Source organism: Ranitomeya imitator, chromosome 1 (genome assembly GCF_032444005.1).
Source record: "Ranitomeya imitator isolate aRanImi1 chromosome 1, aRanImi1.pri, whole genome shotgun sequence".
In the NCBI taxonomy this organism is placed as follows: domain Eukaryota; kingdom Metazoa; phylum Chordata; class Amphibia; order Anura; family Dendrobatidae; genus Ranitomeya; species Ranitomeya imitator.
In genome coordinates, this window is record NC_091282.1 from 404,204,057 (window position 1) to 404,226,366 (window position 22,310).

General features: G+C 45.5%; 1 protein-coding gene across 2 annotated transcripts in view; it reads left to right on the forward strand.

Annotated features, from left to right (window-relative positions):
- The window catches only part of AGTPBP1 (ATP/GTP binding carboxypeptidase 1), a 223,276-nt gene that overhangs the window by 195,015 nt on the left and 5,951 nt on the right, over window positions 1–22,310 (forward strand). For both annotated transcript variants that reach the window (XM_069762493.1, XM_069762500.1), the window contains one exon: window positions 1,988–2,148. In XM_069762493.1, coding sequence (XP_069618594.1) covers window positions 1,988–2,148 — 161 coding nt within the window. The remainder of the gene's footprint in view (window positions 1–1,987; window positions 2,149–22,310) is intronic.

Genomic DNA, 22,310 nt, shown 5'->3' on the forward strand with positions numbered 1-22,310 from the left:
GGTATGTCTGCCCCTATTCAGAGGTGTTACTGCTAATTTTTACCAGAATGATTGCTGGACTCCGGTCCATTGGTCAGAGCCGCTGGCGCTAGGATCGCAAATCTCTTACCTTTCGGAAACCATGTCACGGCCTTTGATTAGCGAGGGCTGGCACAATGTCAATATTACGGCATTACGCAATGGCCTGGGAACCCAAAAGAGAAGAGACGCTACCTTACCATCCATGGGAGACTAGAAGCCCTGCTATTTGTAGCTAAAATGATCACCTAAAATGGCTAAAGTAGCTAAAATGATTACCTGCTATGAGTGTGGCGCCCCAGGGTCCTGGTCGTCGCAGTGGTATTGCTTTCCTCTCGTGGAGAGTGATGCTACGTTTGGAGGCAAAGAAGGATAATTGCATCCAGGTATCACAAACATGCAACACATTTCACACTCCAGGCTACCAGGGGGAGCTTCTGCTGCTATTGATTCGGTCACTCCCCACATAGGTAAAACTGGACAAGGAGACTCTGGACTTGCCTCCAAACCGGCCAGACTCTGCCTGCCCTGTGTTCAGGTGCCCTGCACTGTGGATGCTGAACTCTTCAATAAAGGTAAAGAGACTGCAACCTTGTGTCCTCGTTCTTCTCTGCGCCTCTCACCATCCACCATCTACAGACCAGGAAGCCCTGGGGATATACTTCACCTGTGGGAAAGTATACCATCTAGCTGCCATAACATCATCCCAGCGAACCCCTTAAAGCAGCATCAGTCACCCTGACCGAATACCACAGGTGGCATCACGAACATTCCCCTTAAAGACCTTTCCCTTTTACACGGACGTCCCAGGGCCACGGACCGGGTCAGCCACCGTGACATCCCCCTGTGAACCGCAGGACCCAGTACTGAGTACCTGACAGCCCCATGGGGGCGCTCAATGAGCACCGGCCACTGGGCGGCACCCATAACTATCCGGCAATGACCACCACAGGGATCTCCTGCAGACCCCAAGTTGTCATGCCAACCCACTGGCGTCCCGCAGTCATGTGACATGGGTGCCGATGGGCGGGATTTGTGACACGCTTCTTCTGGTGCAATATTAAATGCCACTGTCAGAGATTGACAGCCACGGGTGGATCACGATTCCACTCACGACTGTTAGGGGCACTTATCATCTGATGAAATCATCTGACATGTGCTGGAAAAGTTGCAGCTGGAGCCTGCAGCAAACGGGGAGGTGACCTTAAACGTACCGTAACTTTACGTCTAAGGTTGGAAAGGGGTTAAAAATCGCAATTGATGAATCTGACTAAAACATGTGGAATAGACTCCGACCGCAGGAAGGTGCAAATAGAACAATGAATTGGGTGAAACCCAAATAAAGCACAACTGGACAGAAAACAGGTGCAAATGCAATGCTGAATAAGGGCCAGTATGATCTCTTTTAGAAGTTGGTCACAAGTCCAGTCTAAAGGTGGTCTTCCACATTAAATATGTCTGCCCAACTACCAATTTTGGCTAGACTGACCATCTAATGTGTATTCGGCGTATTATCTGTCCCCCACATTTTAGCTGCTGTTTGGGCATGTTATATTTCCGATGTGTCTGGCAGAAGTTTACTCCCCTCTCCCCATAGAGAACACTTTCCAGTCCTATGGTGCACTAGGAGCAATAGCTTTCTGACAAACTGGTTGACTGCCGTCTGAAGTGTGTCGCCAGTTTTACGTGTGATATTGTAAACCTATCCCGAACATGGAGCTCTAGAAATGACCTTCATATGTTTTTAGGAGTTTCATGAATTGGAGTGAATTCTCTGGGTTGAAGGAGATCTTTAAACCATGACATCATGGATTTGGCTGGAATCTTCCTCTAATTGTTTTTCGCTTTTTAATTTGGTGGTAAGCTGTATCTAAGTTGCTAGATCAATAGTATAAGAAGTGATTTATTAGCTGTTACAGATTATCTGTTTTCATGTAGTTGAAGCGAAACACATTGCTTTTTGCTCTAGGGTTTGCAGATTGGGACAAAGGAGCTTGAAGAGATGGGTGCCAAATTCTGCATAGGATTACTTCGCCTCAAGAGGCTGACCTCTCCCATGGAATTCAGCCTTCCTCCAAGCCTCCTGGATATCGAGAATGATCTGATAGAGTCCAGCTGTAAGGTTGCAAGGTAATGTAATAACTTATCTTTAAGGTTAATTGTCCAAATATTTGCCTTTTCTCTATTCCTTTGTCACTCCGCACTAACCTGGCAGATTTTTAGGTGACGTATTTCCAAGCTGTCCTACAGCTTTTCACTTCACAGGTCCGATAATAATTCTCGCATAGTTTTGCTTGGGAGTTTAGGGAAATTTATTTAATTATTTCCAAAAAGTTTTCGCTTTGTAACCAGTTTCTAAGAAGCATTGGTAGCTGTTGACCCTTTCATAACCACAAGTAACGTTAAAAACGACCACATTTGCTTGTACGGTGACCTCGAGCCGGACAGGCATCTGAAGGCTGCAATTAGTGGGTCCCACGTAGTCTCCTCATGACCTCCTTGAACTTCAGCTTTGAAAGAGATGATTTTTTTTTTTAAGGCCGGTTTGGTTTGATGTTCTTGACCCCATTGGGGGGATGTCTAAATTCCTGAAAAATGGGAATTCCTTATGGGGCTGTTGAATAAAATGAGGAAAATTGAATCCAAAATCTTCAACTTTGGGCTCAAAAAAAGAAAAAAAAAATTTTTTTTTTTGGTATTGGTACTGCTGTTTTTGAGATGAGCTTCAATGTAATGTTCGTGACCTTATTGCTGTAATATATCTCTGTACCTTATGAGAGGCCCTCCATTATTATACAGGATACCAAAGTATATTTATAGCCTAAAACCCAAGCTTTTGTATAGCTAAAATAATAGACGGAAAGGAATAGTACCCAATTATCCATTGTTTCATTGTATTCTGATGCTCTTGGGTATCGCCTTACTTGCTGGCCATCTGATGACTCTAAGTGATCTATGATGGTTCCATTGATTCCCAATTGCGAGGAGTATAATTGATAGTGAGCAAGCACCAAACACAGCACTTGAATTATTGATATGTTGCTGATTTTATTTTGTTACTTTAATCCCAAGTAATACTTTCTAAAATGGTGAAATCATTAGACCAGTGGAGAACATTAGTCGTACAGGGAACATTAGTCTTCCAGCAATGCTCTTTCTGTGTATTAAGTTATATTTTCTGGGGCTTTTCAGGACACAGGAAAGATTTTGCTATATCCCAGTGTGATTCCAGGAAGGGTGTTTTTTCTTAATAGATGTATACATAATAAACATAATTTATAGTATTCTGCAGGGAAGAAAAATAATCGTGTATTTCTATTGAATTGGTGGTATACAAGACACAATGTCCTTACTCTGCCAGCAGTCATGATTTTGGCAGAAAACTCCCACAATTAAAGCAACAAAGAGATGAGGTGCAGACCCAATCTAAAAGTTGGTATTCGCAGTGGAAGGGCTTTAATTAATGTCCCTCTTTGAAGTATTGAAATGTGTGCAGGTTCAATGCGATATGATCCCTGGGGACCAAAACGATCAACAGAACTCAAGTGAATAGGAGCAATGTACAACCTGAAGCAGATACAGAAGAGCGTATATGCTCTCAACCGAGCGAGTCGGGTCAATTATTCAAATCAAACTCTGCCCAAACTTGGAGTCTGATCAGAGTGTGAGCATAGTGTGCTCCGATTCTATCGGATGAGAAGATGGAGAAAAAAATGCCTCCATCTTCTCCATTCTGTCAGTCCAAGGAAATCAGACTACACTCAGATGTCATTCGAGTGCAGTCTGATAGTTTGTATGGATTCATTGACTTGCATGGCTGAGTGTGATCCGAATATCAGATCAAACTCTAGCAATCAGCGATTTATTTTTCTTAGGCTGGTTTCACATTGGCGTTTTTTCGGGTGCGTTTTTGCGGTAAAAAACGCAAAAAAACGCATGGTGAAAAAACGCATGTAAACTCGTGTAAACGCTGCGTTTTTTTGACGCATGCGTTTTTGCATGTGGTGAAAAAAACGCGGCGTTTTACCGCGTTTACATGCGTTTTTTCATGCGTTTGCGTTTTTTAAACGCATGCAGAAAAATGTGTGACAACTGCCAATCATCAAAATAAAGTAAAAAACCCACTATAAACAGAAATGGTTAGGGTTAGGGGTAGGGTTAGGGGTAGGGATCATAACCCTAACCCTAAAGGGATCCTACCCCTAACCCTACTCCTAACCCTACCCCTAACCCTAAGGGATCCTAACCCTAACCCTACCCCTACCCCTAACCCTAACCATAAAAGGGTTAGGGTTAGGATCCCTTAGGGTTAGGGGTAGGGTTAGGGGTAGGGTTAGGGGTAGGGTTAGGGTTAGGATCCCTTAGGGTTAGGGGTAGGGTTAGGGGTAGGATTAGGGGGTAGGGTTAGGATCCCTTAGGGTTAGGGGTAGGGTTAGGGGTAGGGTTAGGGTTAGGATCTCTTAGGGTCAGGGGTAGGGTTAGGGGTAGGGTTAGGTTCCCTTTATCACCTTTATGCTGGGGGGTGGCATATCAGTGTGTTTTCTAGTTTTTTAGTAAAAAAACGCATGCGTTTTTTACCGCAAAAAACGCATGCATCAAAAAACGCATGCGTCCCCATTGACTCCAATGTATTTTTTGACCCCAAAAAAACGCATGAAAACGCATGCGTTTTTTTTTTGGTCCAAAAAACGCTTCTAAAAATACTACAAGTAGCATTTCAGAAAATGAACGCATGCAGTAAAAAAAACGCATGCGTCAAAAAACGCGACCAAACGCGTACACAAAAAAACGCATGCGTTTTCAATGTTAAATATAGGGAAAAAAAACGCATGCGTTTTTTTGAAAAAAACGCTGCAGACAAAAACGCAAATGTGAAACCACCCTTAGTCGGATTCTGTTGGAGTAAATAAATCAAATATGTGCACGGCCCCATAGAATGGGGGTGGGCCCACGGATCAAGTTTGCAGGTGAACAAACTAGTATCTTGGTGAGATGATATCCAGCACCCGAATGGCTAAAAGGATCAACAGTTATTTGTTTCAAATCCATATTGATAAAGGCATCTTTTTCACAAGATGATACTTTTTAACATCGATTTATAATATACCTTTTGGGTGCTGGATGGTTCCTCAACAAGATGCTCGCTAAGCAGCAATACCAGACACAGCTGCATGGTACTGATCATTGGTGAAATGGACTATGTGCAATGACTTCTTGCTGCTGTTAACACATACACCTCTCCACTTTGGACACAAGCTGGCCAGACATCTCTTCCGACTCCCCAACGTACATCAGTCGTCACCCGAGCATCCGTGTGTTCAGATGAGAAAAGTGCTGCCAAATATCTCTGGCAGCGGCTTATCTTCCCTGAAGACAAAAGGATTGGGCATTGAAATTCCAACTGCCCATATCATCTGTTGGAGGGAAACTAGGCAGACCCCTGACATCAGATGGTCATCTGGTCCTGCTGAAATAGGCAGGTTTGGCTTACTTCATCAGATTCCCATTACACTAAAGGCCTCCATATATATTAGATGAAGGATGCTGAATTTTCCATTTCCCTTATTTTTACTCTTCAGACATTGATAACTATGGAGGGGCCTATAACCTTTCTCATTTCTTGCTCCCAGTGGAAACGAAACACTTGAGTGTGCACTTGGTTTGCTTTGTCGATGATGTGTTTCCATGTAGCTGTCCAGTGGCAGTGACAAATTGTGGGGTTTTATTAGACCCCAAGAAAGCAGTGGAAGCTCTGAGGAGGTTTCCTTCTTGTCTGTTCAATGTCTCTGACACAGATGTGAATAATACTGCTGTTATGAGAAGAAGCCAGCTATCGCTGTGAAATGATAGCATGGAGGGGCGCTTGCGGGAATTGATCACCCCAGCAGCTCTCTGCAATTTTAAGAGAGAATGAATTTATGTGCATGCTGTCCCTTTGAAACTCCAGAAGTATAAAACAGCTGCCTTGTTTGTAACAGTGCCAATTCCCCATTACGCTTTATGCTGTTAAGTGTTGGATAGCATGCAAATCGAGAGAATAATTAATGCCCAGATTGCACTTTTGTCACTCCGCCACACAGTTCTGTTTAAAGGTATAACCATATTGTAGGTTAAACACGCAGACTAATGCCTGATGAAGTGATTACAACTCAATTTATTATAATGGTTCTTAGATTACTACATTAACAAAGAGCTATTTACAAAAAAGAATGATGCAAAACCAGCGCCATTTCCGTAAGCTTAGTAGCATGCTTAACTAGCATTCATAGTAGCAGATCGGCGTGTATATTTCTATTTAATGTTGTATTAGGATTATTTAAAGGGGGCATTTAAGGGCTAAAATTTATTTTGCAGGTGTAAAATACCTGGCAACATAGTATACAATGCCTATACAGACCAAAAGTTTGGACACACCTTCTCATTTAAAGATTTTTCTGTATTTTCATGACTATGAAAATTGTACATTCACACTGAAGGTATCAAAACTATGAATTAACACGTTGAATTATATACTTAACAACAAAAATGTGAAACAACTGAAAATATGTCTTATATTCTAGGTTCTTCAAAGTAGCCACTTTTTGCTTTGATGACTGCTTTGCACACTCTTGGCATTCTCTTGATGAGCTTCAAGAGGTAGTCACCGGAAATGGTCTTCCAACAATCTTGAAGGAGTTCCCAGAGATGCTTAGCACTTGTTGGCCCTTTTGCCTTCACTCTGCGGTCCAGCTCACCCCAAACCATCTCGATTGGGTTCAGGTCTGGTGACTGTGGAGGCCAGGTCATCTGGCGTAGCACCCCATCACTCTCCTTCTTGGTCAAATAGCCCTTACACAGCCTGGAGGTGTGTTTGGGGTCATTGTCCTGTTGAAAAATAAATGATGGCCCAACTAAACGCAAACTGGATGGAATAGTATGCCACTGCAAGATACTGTGGTAGCCATGCTGGTTCAGTATGCCTTCAATTTTGAATAAATCACCAACAGTGTCACTAGCAAAGCACCCCCACACCATCACACCTCCTCCTCCATGCTTCACTGTGGAAACCAGGCATGTAGAGTCCATCCGTTCACCTTTTCTCCATCGTCTCATTGGGGGACACAGGACTGTGGGTGTATGCTACTGCCGCCAGGAGGCTGACACTAAGTAGGTATAAAAAAAAAAAAAGTTAGCTCCTCCTCCATAGTATACACCTTGCCACTGGCCCTGACAGCTCCAGTTTATGCTTAGTGTCCGTAGGAGGCACATCTCTGGGTTTTCCCAGATGCTTTTTTCTCTGAAGATAAGACAGGGGCGGCGGACCCTTTTGAAGGGGTCCGATCTCCCCAAACCAACAACGGGCGAGCACGTGGAGTGTCGCCTCCACGTATCCTCTCCCGCGACGTGGGATTTTTTTGCCGGACTAAGAACCTGACCACCCTGAGGTAACGGAACCCTAGGTTGTACAGGCATTCATTCCTTGTCCGTGCAGCCTCCACTTCATCACCAATGCACGACTACGGTGTTTAAAGGAGGCAGACGGTCCCTCTCCTCGCCTTCTGAAGGGTGTAAGGAGTTAGGGTGCCTGCACCGTCTTTTAATATTTATATATGTATATATGTATTTATATGTGGATTTTTTTATGTCTAACCTTATGCGCTGTCAGAGGGCTGCACAGGGGGGGGGGCTCCTGCTTCATCGCGCGTTCTGCTGGCGACTATATCCGGCGCTGTGCTGGTTTCCAGCGTTTTTTCCCCACAAGCAAGCTTCAGCAGAGGCATGGGCGGAAGTCCCGCCCCTTTTTTAGGCGGTTTCCTGTTCGCTGAGGCATTATGGATCTTGTAGTCTGAGCATGGGCGGAAGTCCCGCCCCTTTTTCGGCGGCTTCCTGTTTTCTCTGTACAGCCTGTGGCATTATGGGTCTTGTAGTCTGGGGGAAGTCCCGCCTCCATGGCGACGGTTTACTTCCTGTTTCGAGCACCCAGCTTTCCCGGGAGAGCAGGGGAAAGAGTAAAATCTAGATCCCTGCTTCGGCCTAAACCGGGTCCATGTGCGGTAACTCCTCCCACTTTTTTCAGGCATCCGCCCTGTGAATTAGTTTATATGTGTGGTTTGCACAGGAGACATGGTTCAGTGTTTGAGAGCATACGGGGACACAGGACTGGGGTAAGTGCTACTTCCCTCAGCCTGACAGCAGTATTTGTTCTAGACCTAGTAGCTCATAAGGAGATACGGAGCATAGCAGCAGCAGCAGCAATAGAGTCATGTCTAGAAAGACTAAGACTCACTCAGTTCTGTATACCTCATGCATTACCTGTCAGTCTACTTTTCCGCATGCGCAAAGTAACCATTTCTGTGAGGCTTGTGATTCCGAGCGTGTGCAGGAGCCCCCGTCTGCTACCCTGTCTGCTTCCCCGCCGGCTATCCTGCCGGGTGTGCCTGTACCTGGGTCGGCAGTGTCTCCCCCTGAGTGGGTCATATCATTAACGCAGTCTATGGCGTCTCTAACAAAGGCGGTTGAGTCCCTTCAAGCCCCTGTCAGGGACATTCATCCGCCTGTTTTGGAAAGATCCTCCGATTTTCAGGATCCTCCAGCCTGCAGGGGCCGTACTCCCTCTAGGCAGACACAGGGGAAACGATCCCACACAGCGTCTCCCGGTCCGTCAGGTGCATCAGCATCTTTGAATCCCGTCTCTCGATCTCCCTCTCCTGCGGAATTGAGTGAGCACGGTTCGGACTATGACTCAGAGGGGTCTTTTGATTTAGAAGCTCCTGGTTATCAGGAATCTGTTGACAGTCTCATTGAGGCCGTTAACCAGACTTTGGGAGTAGAGGATGTGGCCACCTTACCTTCTGGTCATAAGGTGTCCTTTAAGAAATTCAAGCAACCTCATAAGGTGTTTTCTACTCATCCTGAGTTTGAGGATTTAGTCCAACGTCACATGGAGCGACCGGATAAACGTTTCTTAGGCCAGAAGGCCCTAGGTGCAAGGTATCCGTTCGCTCCAGAGCTTTGTAAAAAGTGGGCAGAATCCCCTTCAGTGGATCCTCCCGTATCCCGTTTGGCCTCTAGTACGTTGCTGTCTCTTCCTAATGGGTCGTCTATTAAGGATGAGGAGTTCCTCCCTACTTCAGGGGAAAGCCTTTCCTCCAGTTCATTGGCTGGTAGTCACTACGGACGCCAGCCTTCTCGGTTGGGGAGCAGTATTTCTCCAGCACACGGCTCAGGGTCGTTGGTCCCCAAGGGAATCAACCCTTCCAATCAATCTGTTGGAAATAAGGGCAATTTGGCTGGCTTTGCAGCACTTTCACCATCTTCTGGCGGGTCGCCCGGTGCGGATCCAATCGGACTGCCACGGCCGTGGCCTACGTAAATCAGGGGGGCACTTGCAGCAGATCAGCCATGCGCGAGGTAGGACAAGTCCTCCGCTGGGCCGAGAACAATCACTCTGTGATCTCGGCAGTTTACATCCCGGGCAAGGAGAACTGGGCAGCGGACTTTCTGAGCCGACAGGGTCTTGCGCCCAGGGAATGGTCTCTTCACCCCGATGTTTTTCGGCAGATATGTCTACGCTGGGGAATCCCGGACGTGGATCTAATGGCCACCGGGTCGAATACCAAAGTACCCAGGTTCGTTGCACGGTTTCGAGATCCAGGAGCAATTGCCGTAGACGCACTAGTCCTATCTTGGAACCAATTTCGTCTTCCATATCTGTTTCCCCCTCTGGCGCTGCTTCCAAAGGTCGTCAGGAAGATCAAGTTAGAGGGAGTTCCGACAATTCTAGTCGCCCCAGATTGGCCTTGGAGGTCATGGTACGCAGACCTAGTTCAGCTGATCGTCGGGGTTCCTTGGCAGCTACCAATGCAGCCAGATCTTCTGTCGCAGGGGCCGATATTCCACCAGAACTTAGAGGCCCTGCGTTTGACGGCTTGGCCGTTGAATCTTGGATTCTGACCCAGGCCGGTTTTTCCTCAGAAAGTAGCCTCAACTATGGTTAATGCTCGAAAGACAGCTTCAGCACGCATTTACCACCACACCTGGAAAGTCTTTCTCTCATGGTGCAGGAAGAAGGGTCTTCCTCCTTCGGTTTTCCATTCCTAATGTCCTAGCTTTTCTCCAATCTGGTCTAGACTCAGGTCTCGCTCCAAATACTCTTAGGAGGCAAATATCCGCCTTATCGGTTCTTTTCCAGCGCAGGATCGCTACCAATCTGCAAGTAAAAACTTTTTTGCAGGGAGTCTCTCATATAGTCCCTCCTTACAAAGCTCCGATAGAAGCTTGGGACCTTAATTTGGTCTTGAGTGTTCTTCAGGAACCTCCATTTGAGCCCCTCCAAGATATTCCTTTAAGGTACCTTTCTTGGAAGGTTTTGTTTCTGGTAGCTATAACATCCATTAGGCGGGTATCGGAATTAGCGGCCTTGTCCTGTCAGGCGCCGTTTCTACAATTTCATCAGGATAAGGAGGTGCTGAGACCAGCACCTTCCTTTTTGCCAAAAGTAGTCTCCTCATTCCACATTAATGAGGACATTGTCTTGCCTTCTTTTTGTCCTGCGCCTACACACCGGGTGGAAAAAGCTCTCCATACTCTAGATTTGGTGAGAGCTCTGAGAAGATACGTTTCTCGGACGGCTTCTTTTCGAAAGACGGATGTTCTGTTCGTTCTTCCTGCGGGTCATAAAAAGGGACTCGCAGCCTCTAGATCGACCTTAGCCAGATGGATAAGAACCACTATTCAGGAGGCCTACCGTATCAAGGGTGCAGCCATCCCGGCTGGGATCAGGGCACACTCTACTCGGGCGGTAGGGGCTTCCTGGGCGCTTCGGCACCAAGCTTCAGCAGAGCAGGTTTGCAAAGCGGCCACTTGGTCCAGCCTGCACACTTTCTCTAAACATTATAATATCCACACTCAGGCCTCTGCTGATGCAAGTTTGGGAAGGAAAATTCTTCAGGCTGCGGTATCACACCTATAGGCGGTAAGTGCCTAAGGGTTTTCTTCCAGTGAGTCTTCTTCCCACCCTGGGACTGCTTTGGGACATCCCACAGTCCTGTGTCCCCCAATGAGACGATGGAGAAACAGGGATTTTTGTGTTACTCACCGTAAAATCCTTTTCTCCGAGTCGTTCATTGGGGGACACAGCTCCCTCCCTATTCATTTTATTTGTCTATGGGGTTGTTCAGACTATAGTATTATTCTAGACATGTTGTCTTTGCTCTAATGCTGTTTTGTTTTCTCTATCTCCTACTGCTTGTGCACCAAACTGGAGCTGTCAGGGCCAGTGGCAAGGTGTATACTATGGAGGAGGAGCTAACTTTTTTTTTTTTTTTTTATACCTACTTAGTGTCAGCCTCCTGGCGGCAGTAGCATACACCCACAGTCCTGTGTCCCCCAATGAACGACTCGGAGAAAAGGATTTTACGGTGAGTAACACAAAAATCCCTGTTTCTGCGTCGCACAAAGACACTGTGGTTGGAACCAAAGATCTCAAATTTGGACTCATCAGACCAAAGCATTGATTTCCACTGGTATAATGTCCATTCCTTGTGTTCCTTAGCCCAAACAAGTCCCTTCTGCTTGTTGCCTGTCTCTAGCAGTGGTTTCCTAGCAGCTATTTTACCATGAAGGCCTGCTGCACAAAGTCTCCTCTTAACAGTTGTTGTAGAGATGTGTCTGCTGCTAGAACTCTGTGTGGCATTGATCTGGTCTCTAATCTGAGCTGCTGTTAACCTGCGATTTCTGAGGCTGGTGACTCGGATTAACTTATCCTCAGAAACAGAGGTGACTCTTGGTCTTCCTTTCCTGGGGCGGTCCTCATGTGATCCAATTTCTTTGTAGCGCTTGATGGTTTTTGCCACTGCACTTGGGGACACTTTCAAAGTTTGCCCATTTTTTCGGACTGACTGACCTTGATTTCTTAAAGTAATGATGGCCACTCATTTTTCTTTACTTAGCTGCTTTTTTCTTGCCATAATACAAATTCTAACAGTCTATTCAGTAGGACTATCAGCTGTGTATCCACCAGACAGGGCCGGCTCCAGGTTTTCGAGGGCCCCGGGCGAAAGAGTCTGTGGGCCCCCCCTTTAACACATACCCCGATTTATGATGCACAGATACGGCAGAGAAATGTATAGTACAATGCCAGATTTCACTTCTTACATGAGTGACAGCTATTGTAGATTCTGCAGTGTATATATACAGGAGGAAAGGTGCTGTGCAGTGTATATATACAGGAGAGGTGCTTTTCTGTTTTGAGTTTTTCTATGAAACAAAGACTTTTCTACATAAACAACGTTGTTTGGTTTTGTGGCCCCAACAGATCTGTGCTACAAAGTAACAGGCGGCTCGGGCATTAATGAGGGACCTGATGCTGAATCCTTTCGACAAACCCTAATGACCCAATTAGTGCCCCGTCATTAGAAGCTCATTAAACGCCTCCCTGTCCCGAGCAGTCATGTACAGTATGGGGGGATCCTGCAGCCCACCCCCTGACTGCTCCATACCATACACTGCCCTCTGTCGCGCTCACTATTATCCTGTGCATTTCTCCTTCATCGTTACCCCATGTTACACTTGTCACCCCCCACTACAGAGTAGCAGGGCAGCCAATGTCACCCCCTCCCGGACCCTAATGGCAGCAGGAAATGTCTGCTCCTCTATTGGGTTGGAACCTGATTTAATCAAGGAATAATGTGGATTTGTTGCCGGTGGCTGCAGGGGAAGGGTTAAGTGATGCCATGTCCGTGGTGGGAGCAGTGGTAGCTGCTGGGACCTGGACAGAGACAACCAATGTTGCTGTGACTGCACAGTGTGACCTGGAGGAGAGAAGCTGAGACTCCAGAGCAGAAATCACCCACATGCCGGCACTGGGCAGAGTCCCTCCAGTCACCAGCCTGGGGCCACGGGGCCCCAACGTACAGCCCACAGCTCAGTGTTATCCATGGCAGCAGCTCCCCTTCCTCCTGGCATCTGGTTAACCCCATTTATGCGGGTCGGATTGTTATCTTTAAGGTTTAGCAATAACCTTCATACAGATGGGAAGGGGTTAAGCTTCTTCCTACCCCACTGGTGCAGGTTTGGTGCAGCATGCATGTATTCTGGGTGAGCTGGGCGGCTACAGGCTGCACCCCACCAGCTGCTACTCCAGACATCACCCACATTTTTAGGCAGCGGAGACAGACAGCAGCAGACTGAGCCACAACTGCAACCACTGCTGGATACCTTTGCACTCACTGGGGCACGGGTAGGACAGAGCTCCTCGGAATCTGCCTGATAAACTTCAGCACTGTCTGCAGCCACCCAGGGGGGAGAGCAGAGAAGTGCTCTCTCCGCCCACAAACAGTCACACTGGCTGCCTTCTGTTAATCCCTATGTGTGCCTGCCTGGCTGCACTGACTGAGTGAGAAGATGCTTGTGTCAGAGCTGGCACATAGGGGTTAAGAGAACGCAGCCAGCAGTGACTTTGTGGGGGGAGAGAGCATGTTATCTCCTGCTCTGCTCTCCCAGCTGTATCTATGACAGCATGAGTGGGCCCCCCCCTCTCCTCAGGGCCCCAGCATTTGCCCGGTGTGCCGGGTGCTGACGCCGGCCCTGCCACCACCAGACTTCTGCACAACACAACTGATGGTCCCAACACCATTTATAGGGCAGGAAATCCCATTTATTAAACCTGACAGGGCACACCTGTGAAATTGAAAACCATTCCCGGTGACTACCTCTTGAAGCTCATAAAAAAAAAATCTTTATTTTTGTATAGCGCTAACATATTCCGCAGCGCAGTTTGCACACATTATCATCGCTGTCCCCAATGGGGCTCACAATCTAAATTCTCTATCAGTATGTCTTTGGAATGTGGGAGGAAACAGGAGTACCCGGAGGAAACCCACGCAAACACGGAGAGAACATACAAACTCTTTGCAGATGTTGTCATGGGTGGGATTAGAACCCAGGACTCAAGGAGCCAGCGCTGCAGGGCTGCGGTGCTAACCACTGAGCCACCGTACTGCTCCCATTCTCATCAAGAGAATGCCAAGAGTGTGCAAAGCAGTCATCAAAGCAAAAGGTGGCTACTTTGAAGAACCTAGAATATAAGACATATTTTCAGTTGTTTCACACTTTTTTGGTTAAGTATATAATTCCACGTGTGTTAATTCATAGTTATGATGCTTTCAGTGTGAATGTACAATTTTCATAGTCATGAAAATTCAGAAAAATCTTTAAATGAGGTGTGTCCAAACTTTTGGTCTGCACTGTATGTTAAAACAGTTTGTACAGTTTTAGAACAATGGAGATATATTTGGGTTTGGTTTTTTTGCGTGGCAAGCTCATGTTTTTATTGATAACATTTTAGGATAGATACATTTTGATTTCTTCTTTGTACTATTAATAATGTAGGTATTTAGTGGCGTATCTAGAGTCCCATGGGCCTCAGTACAAAATTTGGACCTGGACCTACACTTCCATGTTGGTCAGATGTATGAACCCCTGTAGTGTTCTAGATCCTATAAAGACATATGTATTCACCCTCCATGTAATGATGTCCCCATTCAGCCACCTTCCTATAACACTGAGCCCTGTCCTGGCTTCTTTCTGTAATAAGGTCCCTCATCCTGGTCCTCATCCTAGTATAATGTCTCCCATCATGGGCCCCTTCCTTGTGTAATGTCCCCCACCCTGAGCCCCTTTCAGTAGTAATGTCCCTTATTTGATCCTCCATCCTTTGCCCCTTCCTGGTGTAATGTCCATTCTGCCACTCTTTTTCAACACACGTATACGATATATATATTTTTTCCTTTTCTTCCTCCATTCCCACTCCACAATGTGCAGTGTCCTCTTCTATAGCCGGAAGCTGACTTGGAAGAGCCAACCATGAGCGAAACATGACGTCACTGCCATGCGATGCTCATGATGAGCATGATGTCAGCTGCTGGCCTCTGATTGGCTGTTTGTGTGTATTGCAGTGCAGAGAGCCATCAGGTCTCTGGGCCGCAGTACATTTCACCTGAATGTGCGTCTTTGGATGCACACCCAGCTGAAATAGGCGCTGACGTTGACTGGCTCCTTTTCTGCGAAGGCCTGGTCTTCGTTGCAGCCTGTGTGACCGCGGTCGCTACGTCCCTGTAAGTAGTATGTCACTTGCTTACTTAATAAGGTATGGTTGTCCAAACAATACATATGACATCAGCATCTGTAATGGTTAGGACCCTTGGGGTACACAGTGATGCATCAATCTAGGTACTGCCTGGCGTGACAGCACAGACCCACTCAAGAGAATAGGGCTGTGCAGCAGTTCCAAAAAACAGGGGGCCCCCAGATTCCCAGCATTCATAACCCCAATGATCATTAATATCACCTAGACCGTGGATAGATGATGTATGTTTTAGTGGGCATCCGCTTTAATATATTTAAGAGGCAAAAATGGAACTGTTAAAATTAACGTACCCTGCGACATTTTAGCCAATACTTCCTTCTGTTAAACAGTTCTGTTAGTCTATAGCAATCCATTATGCACAAGAAGTTCTCGTTGGAATCTGGGAACCTGATGTATTAGATGAGATCAGCGTTATGCTGCTGGTTCTATTCTACAACAAAGATTACTGTCTGTCTGAGGTCTTTCATCTTGTATAAAAAAGCAAGCAAACTGAAAGTTGTATAGAATATCTCGATTCATTAAAACCTACCGAGGAGCTTCTTGGCGTAACCTTTAATCAGGAAGCAATTTAAGTCAACATTGGAAGAGCATTTTCTTTTGATTTATTATGGTTGCTTCTTCCCACCAGAGCATCAATAAAATATATTCTGTAATCACAAAGACAAAAAGGCTCTTCTTTCATTCCTATTTTATGTGCATAATTTTTTAGAGGAAAAGTGGTCTAAACTGACGCAATATTACATGAATTATTTACCTGTAGAACGCCCCATTCTAATATAGCATCTACTGAATACTCAACAATCCCTAGATCTCAAGTACCCAGTAAGATAGAATACAAGGTCAACGTCAGGTTGACAGTGATAAGCATCCAGGAATTAAAGGAGTATTCCCATCTCCAAGAACCTATCCCACTATGTAGAGTAGTAGTAATAATATTATTAGCAAATACCTCCAATTAGAAATGTAGTATAGTTTTTCTGATTTGCTGTGTGTCTGTCTTCATGTGCATGGCATTGCAGGACCTTAGGTAGCCATGGTTAAAACCACTAGCAACTAGCTAACTGTCACTAATCAGTGGATACCTAAGGTCCTGCAATGCCTGCACATGAGGTAAGAGACATATACTACATTTCTAATTGGAAGAATTTGCTATTATTATTATTACTACTACACTACATAATGGGATAGGATCTTGGAGATGGGAATACTCCTTTAACAACGGTGTGGTAAATAAAGTAAAAATCCATTAATTTGACATAATTGTTGGGCCAGTATTGAGTTCTCATTTTGCTCACCATGTCACCTAACTTGAAAGGCTGGGGGTCAAAACATTTTAAAGGGAACTTGTCATCTGATTTGTGCTGCCCAAACCATGAAACAAACACTGGCTTTTTACTTGCAATCATTTATGTTTTACTCTGAGACGCTGTGGCATTTCAGAAAAAAAAACCCACACACTTTGAAAAGCCAGTTGGGGTCTATGTGTCTCTTATCTAGTTTGAGGCCAGCTCCGGCGGCATCTCCCCCCCACTCCCATTGACTGATGGGCCTCTCTCATGCGCACTCACAACTTACTAAGCCCATATTGGTGTTAACATAAAAAAAATAGCCACATACTGTACCTATGGCAGCCCTGCCACTGTTCCTTACTGCTACTGGGGTTCCCCACCAGTCTTCCACTTTGCTGGCAGTAGAAGTGCTCGTATTGCTCATGCATTTGTATGAGAATTCGGATCATATTTCCACTGACACATGGCACGTGTCAGTGCCCCATTCTGGAGGAAAACTCCGATCCCATTGGTAGATTTATGGCATATCCTGTGGACATGCCATAAATGTAAGATATGGGGACTTCCCTTTCAAGATGTATTCCCAACTGGCCAGGTCCAATTTCCCTATGTGACTGAAAGCTGAGCATGCTAAGGGTGATAGGCTCATGGATGTTAATTATCACAGGTAGCAGTCATCGATGACTGGAGAAAACAATAGTATAATCGGGCTGCAGCTACTCCTTTCTAGTCATCGGGGCAAAGCACTATTATCTAATCATGTTCACTGTTCAGTTGATTGATGTCCTTCTTAGCCCGCGAATGTGATGAGCAGGACATCAATCCACTGAAGAGTGAACATGATTGGAGAACAGTCGTGACTGCGGTGTACTGCAACTCACCCCAATAACTGAAAAAGTCACCTAACATGATCTGCTTTAATTTACACAGGGAATCTGGACCTGTCAGGTTCACTCTAATGTAGTGGACAAACCCTTTAACTAGTGTCTAGGCTTCTTCATTCTGAAGATCGTGAAGGTCCTTGCAGTTGGACCTAAATGACTGTAAACTGAATGCATGGTTGATGTAATTTTGTTAATTTTAACCTGGGAACTAAAGAGACGTAGGTGAGTATGATATTTGTACATGGGTACAGAAATGAATGATTTTAATTTCTGCAAACCAGTTTCTGAAATGTATCTCCATACAGGCAGAACGGGAGTAGAGATGATGTGGTTGGCTTTTAGTGTCTTGCAGTACGCGTTCAGGGGAGAGTTATGATTTGCAGTAAAACAAGCCTGTACAGAATGCATTAAAGCATAATGTAAAACAGCTTGTAACTGTACAGTACATTACATGCGATCCAATAGCCAGATTTTTATATAACTTCCTGCTCAATTTGACCCTGTTGTCTTCTGCTTGATTGGCGTCACATACTGTAGGTTTTATTTAGAAGCCTAACTTGTGTTTCCAATCCTTTCCAAGAACGCTGAAATAATGATGCAGGCAGGGCTGGCTCACTGGGGAGCAGATGAGTCCCCAGATGGACCATCCTGCCTAACATGGATTGCCCCTCCTTCTGCCTGCCTTAGCACAGCATTGCACTGATCATGTGATCCACATCCATACACCAGACTCTCTTTACTGCTATGCTAGGCATTTGGATTGGTCTGACACCTCTGTAAGAGAGGTATCACCACAGCACGCCTACCCTAGACCAGCTATGCACTGATCCGTGATTCCATATCCTCAGGATTGCAGTCCCTTCTTACCTTACTATGTAAGTGATGGGGTTGGGAGTCAGACTGACACCTGATAAACAATGATGCCTCTTCTGACTCCTGCAGAGGTGTCAGCCCAGCTTCAATACTTAACACTAGCGCAGGGATAGAAGGAGAGTAAGTATGTGGTAATAATAGTAATAATAATTTTATTTCTATAGCGCCGACATATTCCGCAGCACTTAACATTTTAGAGGGGACTTGTACAGACAATAAAAGACATTACAGCATAACAATAATCACATAAATCCACAGATTCCAAGAGGAATGAGGGCCCTGCTCGCAAGCTTACAATCTATGAGGAAAAAGGGGAGACACGAGAGGTGGATGGTAACAATTGCTTTCAATGTTCTGATGTTCTGTTAATGACCTGAGGTTAGCATCCTCAATAATCAGAACCTCCCGTTTCCAAGACTTCTCACGTGCTTCGCCAATTCTTTGGAATGCACTACCCAGGATAATTTGATTAATCCCCAATACCCACAGATTTGAGCGTGCCCTAAAACGCATTTCTTCAGACTGGCCTACTGCCTCATCACATTTATTTAACTAACCCAATGTTGCCCACTTAAAACTTTCACCATAACTAAGATACTTGTATCATGCTCTCAAACGCTTTATGCATTTAATAGCCCTCTGTGTCTGTACTTTTACATATTCTGGTTGAAAACTGGGTGTTCATGTAATGCTGCATGAACCAATTTCTTACAATATGGCTAGAGGGCGCGGATAGGGTGGTAGACTTAGATGAGGGAGGAGATGTAGGGTGGTGCTGAACTGTGGAGCGCTTTGTGGGTGAGAGTGATAAGTTTATATTGAATTCTGGAGTGGATGGGTAACCAGTATAATGACTGGAACAAGGTAGAGGCATCGGTGTAATAGTTGGTGAGGAATATGATCCTGGCTGCAGCATTCAGGACAGATTGGAGGGAGGAGAGTTTGGTAAGAGGGAGGCCGATTAGTAGAGAGTTACAATAGTCCAGACGAGAATGAATAAGAGCAACAGTAAGAGTTTTTGCAGAGTCGAAAGTAAGAAAAGGTCGAATTCTAGAAATGTTTTTGAGATGCAGATGACAAGAGCGAGCTAGTAATCGGATGTGTGTGTGTGTGTGTGTGGGGGGTGAATGAAAGCTCCGAATCAAATATGACCCCAAGGCAGCGGGCATGTTGCTGGGGAGTAATGGTGGAACCACACACGAAAATGACAATGTTGGGCAAATGTAGGTTAGTAGAGGGAGGAGGTGCTGTGGATGTTGCTTACCTGATCTTCTCTTCACTCTGATAGAATACAGAAGCACTACCTATCGGTGGGGTACACTGACCGGTGACCCTGCCACTATCAACTGATCAACACATAAATGCCACTGATCCATGTATCTATTGCAACATGGGTATTAACTCCTGTCCCTCCCCACGGAGGACGCGTTGTCTCATGCGCTTAAGAACAATGTGTATATGATGATGATGCAATGACCTCTTGCCACTAGTTTCCTGGTACAGTGAGGACCATCTTTCCCCCTTCATGGGCCCCACCTGCTGACCTGAATGTGACCACCATTGTCCTCTTTCTATTAGCTTCAGCTTCTGGCTGTGTTTCTTGGTCATAAGAGGAGACCTTATGCTGACGCATGCTGCATTGAAGTGCAGCAGTGGATTTTGCTGAGAGGCAATGGCACATAGTCTCATAGATACAACTGTGAGAATCCGGCCAATTAAAACAGACCTGACAGTATTCTAGACTCTACGTAGAAAATGGATATTTGCATCACAAAATAGCAGATAACGGTTATCAGATTCTTGCTGTTTTGCTCTGAAACTCTGAAGCCTTTCAGGGGAAGCCTATTATTATACAGTATGTGTCTTGGATGACTAGTCCTAGGCAGATCCCGGCCATCTTCTGCCCACCTCAATCAAGTTGACTGAAAGATCTTTTGGTGAACATAGGAAGATACTGGTCAGTCAAAGGAGTCTGAGTGTTCAGAAGACACTGGGGACCCAACTTGTCTTCCCTGTCAGGTGTTTGTGTAAAACCTGCAGTTACGTAGCCAGAGTCTGATTCATGCTGCCATGGTCTAGGCAGCATGAATCTGATGACAGATTCCCTTTACATGGTTTGGCCCATGGAATTCTGGAAAAGAAAACAATATATATTCTCCCCAGCAGGACTGAGGATCACTAAAATGACCCCCACTCCCACCTTTCATGATTTTCATTTCCTATGGCTTTAACGTTGTCGTGTGACTGCTGCGACATCTGTGACAAAATTGTCCCTACTGTGGTCAACAAGCCAGAAGAGCCAATATCGTTGATCTCGTAACAGTTTGGTTACTGATAGGCTGGGAATACTGTGATTGTTTTGATTTTCTGCTCCAGGAACTGGAAGTCCAAGTTGTTGTTCCCCTCACATCAAATTGCCATGCTTGTATATTGCAGTGATATTCTAATAATAATTTTATTCCACAGCACTTTGCAAGTCTACTTACATAAATTGCGTCAGTGACTGACGGCTTTTTTCGTATAGTAGTGCGTACAGCGATAGCTGTCAGTCACTGAAAGGATCACTGACTGGACCAAAAATCCCAGAAAGAGTAGAGAATTAAATGATTAAAACACAGATTATGCTGAGTATTTTCTCACAAAATTCTCTACCCATCTACTCCGCTACCCGGCTACATAACACAGTGCCTGCAGGTTGGACTGCATTTTCGATGACAGATACCCTTTAAAAGCTGTAGAATTATTATCTGTTTAAGGGCTCGCTCACGTGAGAGTATAACAAGGCCGAGTGCGATCCAATGTTTTATCGGACAGCAATCGGCCCACTGTTATACTATGGGGTAGTGCAGATGTGCGATTGTTTTCTCATTCGGCATGAATTCGGCTCTGGAATTCGTATCACGAACACCCATACAAGTCTATGGGTGCATGTGAAACGTCGGACTGCACTCGGATGTGGTGTAGTGACGGAGTTAATATACTCACCTGCCGCTGCTCTCTCTCCAGTGTCCAGCTCAATTCTCCTCTCTCGGTGATGTCGCCCCTCTGCAGACTCTCTGGGTCACAATGTGCTCGGCGTGACTGTGAAGTCGCTCTAAGGGACATCAGCACGAGCCTGCGAAGGATTAAAAGAGGCTTCCAGCTCACGCATAGAGGGAGCTGGCTAGTCGCAATTGTGGTGACGTCACCAGGAGGAGCAGAACGGTAAAGGGACACCGGAGAGCGCTGCAGTAGGGGAGTATATTAATACACTCCTCACACCGCAATACATGCGTATATACACATTCAATCAGTAAAAAAATTACTGGGAGTTCGTCTTTGAGGCTAACTTCACGCTAGGCGTTTTTTGCAGCTTTTTTTATGCGTTTTTAATGCTAATTTTCAGCTGCTTTTTACAGTAAAGCCTATGATCATCAGTATTTTGTGCTTTGCATGTTTTTTTTGGAGATAGAGCATGTATTTCAGTGTTTTTTCAGTGTTTTTCACCCATTGACTTGAATGGATGGTGAAAAAACCCTGGTAAAAAAAAAGGCAGGTAACAGGTTTTGCCGCGTTTTTCTTTGTTCCAAAACCTGATTCTATGGAATAGGACTTTTTTTTTTCAACACTAAACTTTATCAGCAGGCACAAGAGACAAATTTAGCATGCCAAAACAGCTGCAAAAAATGGCAGAAAAACCCAAGGAAAACCGTGCCTTTTTCTTCTGCAGCTTCTTTCCTGCCAAGAGATCAGGTTTTGCTGCAGGAAAAAAAAAATGCTGAAAAAAACGCCTAGTGTGAACTCTCCTTAAAGGAAACCTGTCACCCCGAAAATCGCGGGTGAGGTAAGCCCACCGGCATCATGGGCTTATCTACAGCATTCTGTAATGCTGTAGATAAGCCCCCGATGTTACCTGAAAGAGGAGAAAAAGACGTTAGATTATACTCACCCAGGGGCGGTCCCGCTGCTGGTCAGGTCGGATGGGTGTCTCTGGTCCGCTGCAGCGCCTCCCATCTTCATTCCAAAACGTCCTCTTCTGATCTTCAGCCACGGCTCCGGCACAGGCGTACTTTGCTCTGCCCTGTTGAGGGCAGAGGAAAGTACTGCAGTGCGCAGGCGCCGGAAAGGTCAGAGAGGCCC